The 4,138-nt window shown below is 38.8% G+C and overlaps 1 protein-coding gene across 2 annotated transcripts in view; it reads right to left on the bottom strand.

Annotated features, from left to right (window-relative positions):
* The window catches only part of Ctnnd2 (catenin delta 2), an 810,313-nt gene that overhangs the window by 655,126 nt on the left and 151,049 nt on the right, over nucleotides 1-4,138 (bottom strand). Inside the window, exon 2 of one of the 2 annotated variants that reach the window (XM_028767562.1) lies at nucleotides 1,112-1,248. Coding sequence is in view for 1 of the 2 variants with exons in the window: in XM_028767558.1 (XP_028623391.1) it covers nucleotides 1,112-1,243 (132 nt within the window). In the remaining variant the exon portion in view is untranslated. Of the gene's footprint in view, nucleotides 1-1,111; nucleotides 1,249-4,138 lie in introns of those variants that run through there. The other variant, XM_028767558.1, reaches the window with a different exon arrangement.

The following is a 4,138-nucleotide window of genomic DNA, read 5'->3' as shown; positions in this document are numbered from 1 at the left end:
GAGAGGAGGGTGTGTCAGGGACAGTGATGTAGAACAGAGAAGAGGGTATGTCAGGTAGAACCCTGGACAAAATATTATGAAACAGATTATTCTAATGCTCTACAGCTTCACAGTGTAAAATCTGTAAGAATTCATCATTAATTTCAAAGTAACTGGAAGAAAATAGCCTGAATTCGCATCATAGTTCTAACTGGTAAATAAACCATCTCAGGGAGAAATGTTTATTACCACATCTCTAGACTACACAGGACATGTTTCGGGTTATAATACTATATAGTCTCTAAAGTACAAAAGTTACGTGTCAACTACATTTTTTTTAAAACTTAAAATTCCGCTTTACTCCCTAGTATACGATCAGAAGAAAATATGAGTCTTGATTCAGATTTCTAAAATTGCTTACCATTCCTGACTTATAAGAAACTTAACTGCCATGGAACAGTTCTTTCAAATCCCAGATTGAATTTTATGTATTTATTCATTTTTACAGTGATGTCATGTTTGAGAAGTTAATTAGATTTTGATGACTTTGAAAGGGAAGGTTGTAGAGTTTTTCCTGTGCTGTAATTAACATGTTTTATATGGTGAATTCTATACATTTTCCTTGAACTCTTAAATTTTAGGCCTCCACAGAGTCTTTAATATACCAGTATGATCCAGTTTACCCCCCAAAATGACTAGTCATAAGAAACACCATGAAGGACAATTTGGCTTAACCTACTAAAATATTCAACATATTCTCAATTTTTAGCTTTCTGGATAAATGTTGATAGTTTATTAGAAAATATTTTCTGCTCATCAATTATTTGGCCTGAAACCTTCAATAAAAACATATGTCAAGTTCATCAGCATTATCTTCCAAAACATCATCTACAGAAAAGTGTTCTGGTCCCTATATGGAATATGTTGGACTACATTACAATATGTTGTACTATATTTCATGGTGTCCCGAGGAACACCATGAAATCAAGAACAATTGTAACCCAATTTTAGTGTTATTTATGTAATAAACACTAACACAGCATTATTTTCAAACAAAGTAACCATCCATGTTCCCCTAAAGAAGCAATTGTCACATGACCCCAGGAATACCACATGCAAGGAATGCTTCTACCTGTTCTTTGACGGAGGCAAGGATAGCAGAGGTGGTTTCTGTCTCAGAGCCATCCCCATTGGACGTGTTTAAGCCTGGACTCAGGGAGCTGTTCTTCTCTGAGGCTGACGGAGGCTGGTCTGGGACAGGCATAGCTCCTGTAACAGAAGAAGACAAGCTCAGACCAGCCAGACATCACTGTAAACAGACACATTTATGAGGGATGCTGTTGGAAGAATGAAAGTTAGAAGCTGTCAGGGCAAGTGTGATATAATTCCGCAACAATGAAGTCAAACAAAATGCCACTCGGTATCAACCAGCCCCTAACAAATCTGAGCTAGCACAGGCACACACCTCTGTGCTCTGTTATTCTGTACATAGGACAATAAATCTTGATAAGGTAGAAGCAAGATAGGAAGGATGAAAAAGGGATAAAAACACTAAGTCTAAGAATCTGTATAACTTGTGTTGACATAGGTCTTACACAAGTGCACTTCTGTTTTCTATCAGTTTATTTTCAACTCAGAAGATATTCTATTACACACAACCCTTTAGAGAAAAAAAAACACAAAATGTAAATAACCAATTACTACCAGTAACTAAAATGATGCCCCAAAAGAAGCTGGTTGGTACTGTGAAATACAAAAAAGAGCTGGTCCATCCCACAAACAGTTAAGCAGACAAAATCTTTTATAACTAGCAGAGACCTCTTTTTTTTTCCAGTTGATTTTGTCTAGCTTTATGAAAGAAAACAAACTCAACTCATATTAGCACCAATGCAAAATGGACACACTGATTCAGGCTTAAAAGAAGACGCTCCAAAGTTATTTTTGTTCCATTATTTTAGTCAAACTCATATAATTCAGATTTTTAGCCCTGTAGGTAATGGCATTAAGCAGTGAAACCTTGGGCAATTGATTAAACTATTGGGTAAAAATGCTCACGAGCTTGTTGGCGCTGTGGTAAGGAAGACCAGAAGGGACCTCTCCCCCTTCCACCAAATGAAAACATGGTCCAAAGAATCATCTATGAACCAGGATACAGGCCATTATCAGATGCTAACTTTGCCATGCCTTTACCTTGAACTTCGTGATTTTCTATAATTGTGAGACAGATGATGATAGTGGTGGTGTATGTATGTATGTATGTATGCATGCATGTATGTACATACATATGTATTTAGTAGTGCTAAGGATTGAACCTATGGTCTTTTACATAGTAGGTAAGCACTCCATCGCTGGCAGCCTGAATGTGTGTTATCAGGTACATTTTTCCACAAGCAATGATCATCAGCACAGAAAGCATTGGAAAACTAAGACAATGCTTCTCCATGACATCCTAATAAAACATGAAGGATGATTAAAAGTTACTGCTACACCCACACCCCTGTATTATATGTCCCTCTGGATCAGTGTCATTCACATATTCGAAAATACTTTCTATCAGACCACTCCGAGCACCCTAGCTTTGATACTGAAACAGAATTTCCATAGGAGTTCTTATTCTATGTGATGTGTTACAGTTGTGTAATAATACTGGGATATGAAAACCTAAGAAAGCCCATGCATGCACTGTTTTACCCAAAATATATAATAACAATGTGTTACTCAGACTCCTCATTCATTTAATTTCCCTAGTGGTCTCTTTTGTGATTGAGTCCCTTGATTACACAGGATGCAGAAATTTAGGTCAACAAATGCACCCAGATAGAGTAGTGAGGCACATGGCCTTGGACTGAGAGGTGATTCAGAAAGGAAGGAGGCAGGGGAACAGACAAGTAGGACACAAAGTGTCACATCTGAGGGGAAGTCACCTCAGGGCACTGGGCGACCTATCTCTGACCTTGACACTTGACCCTCCACCAGTGCCAGTGCACAGGATGATACAGAAGCACCCAACTATGAGAAAAAAGGATCCTTGCATACTTTAAATCATAACTACACATTCTATCATCTCTAAACTTCATCTGACCCATATTAATTAAGGTTCCAGGCTAGTATGTGTATTCTGACAAGAGAGACATTGTCTAAGCCAGTGGTTCTCAATCATCCTAATGCTGTGACCTTTAATATAGTTCCCTGTGTTATGGTGACCTCAACTATACAGTTATTATTATATTTTTGCTACTTTATAACTGCTATTTTACTACTGTTATGAACCATAATGTAAATATCTGGTGTGCAGGATATCTTATACACGACCCCTGTGAAATAGACATTGGACCATAAAGGTAAGAGTTCACAGGTTGAGAAACATTGGTCTGAGGTCTCCAAGCTAGCAAGTAGCATCAGTGACTCCAGAACTCAAGCTTTCTGTCTTGCCACTCCTACTTTAGAGCCTTTTGAGATGAGTCCATTTACCACAACCTGTAATGCCTCAGAAATGCCAGTCTATTAATTAAATTTTATCAAGTTTATTTCTTAAAAGTATGACAGTGTTATCTTAAGAGTTAAGAGTTTATCCTTCTACATTTTATCCAAATGGCATAAGAGATACATGATGCTGTTTATCCAGTCCTCTTTCCTCTCATTCTTCTGGGGCAGGAGCAAGGAGCAAAGTGAAATACTCAGGGTTTATTCTATTATGTAGAAAGTCTCAGCTATGACCAGAGGCAACTTCCATGCCTGAATAAAAGTGATGTACTATAACTTCTGCACTATAATGTTTGCATCCAATTGTAACTTAACATTGGTCACTACTGTGCCTGAGAAGCAAAGACTGTGGACACTTGCTCCCAAATCTCTTAGCTTGTGACATACAATGAAGAAACAAGGGAAATGTGGAAAAGACCAGCCCAAACAAGCCCTCAACTGCCTCAGCCTGAGCATAAAAGCCCCAGATCTTCAAAGGTTTCAGTAATATGGCCAAGCACTTTAGCCTCGGAGTTAACCTGCTAAAAGTAAACATTTAAAATGTGTTAATTCCAGGAAACCTGAAGAACATAGAGAAACAAAATCTAAAAAGAAGGGAGGGAGGGAGGGAGGGAGGGAGGGAGGGGGGGGGGCGGGGGGGTGGGTGGGGGGGGGGAGGGGGGAGGGAGGGCGGGGC

The sequence above is a fragment of the Grammomys surdaster genome, unplaced genomic scaffold, assembly GCF_004785775.1.
Source record: "Grammomys surdaster isolate TR1022 unplaced genomic scaffold, NIH_TR_1.0 174, whole genome shotgun sequence".
Classification (NCBI taxonomy): domain Eukaryota; kingdom Metazoa; phylum Chordata; class Mammalia; order Rodentia; family Muridae; genus Grammomys; species Grammomys surdaster.
Note: the sequence above shows the minus strand (reverse complement) of the source record. Positions and strands in the feature narration are given on the sequence as shown.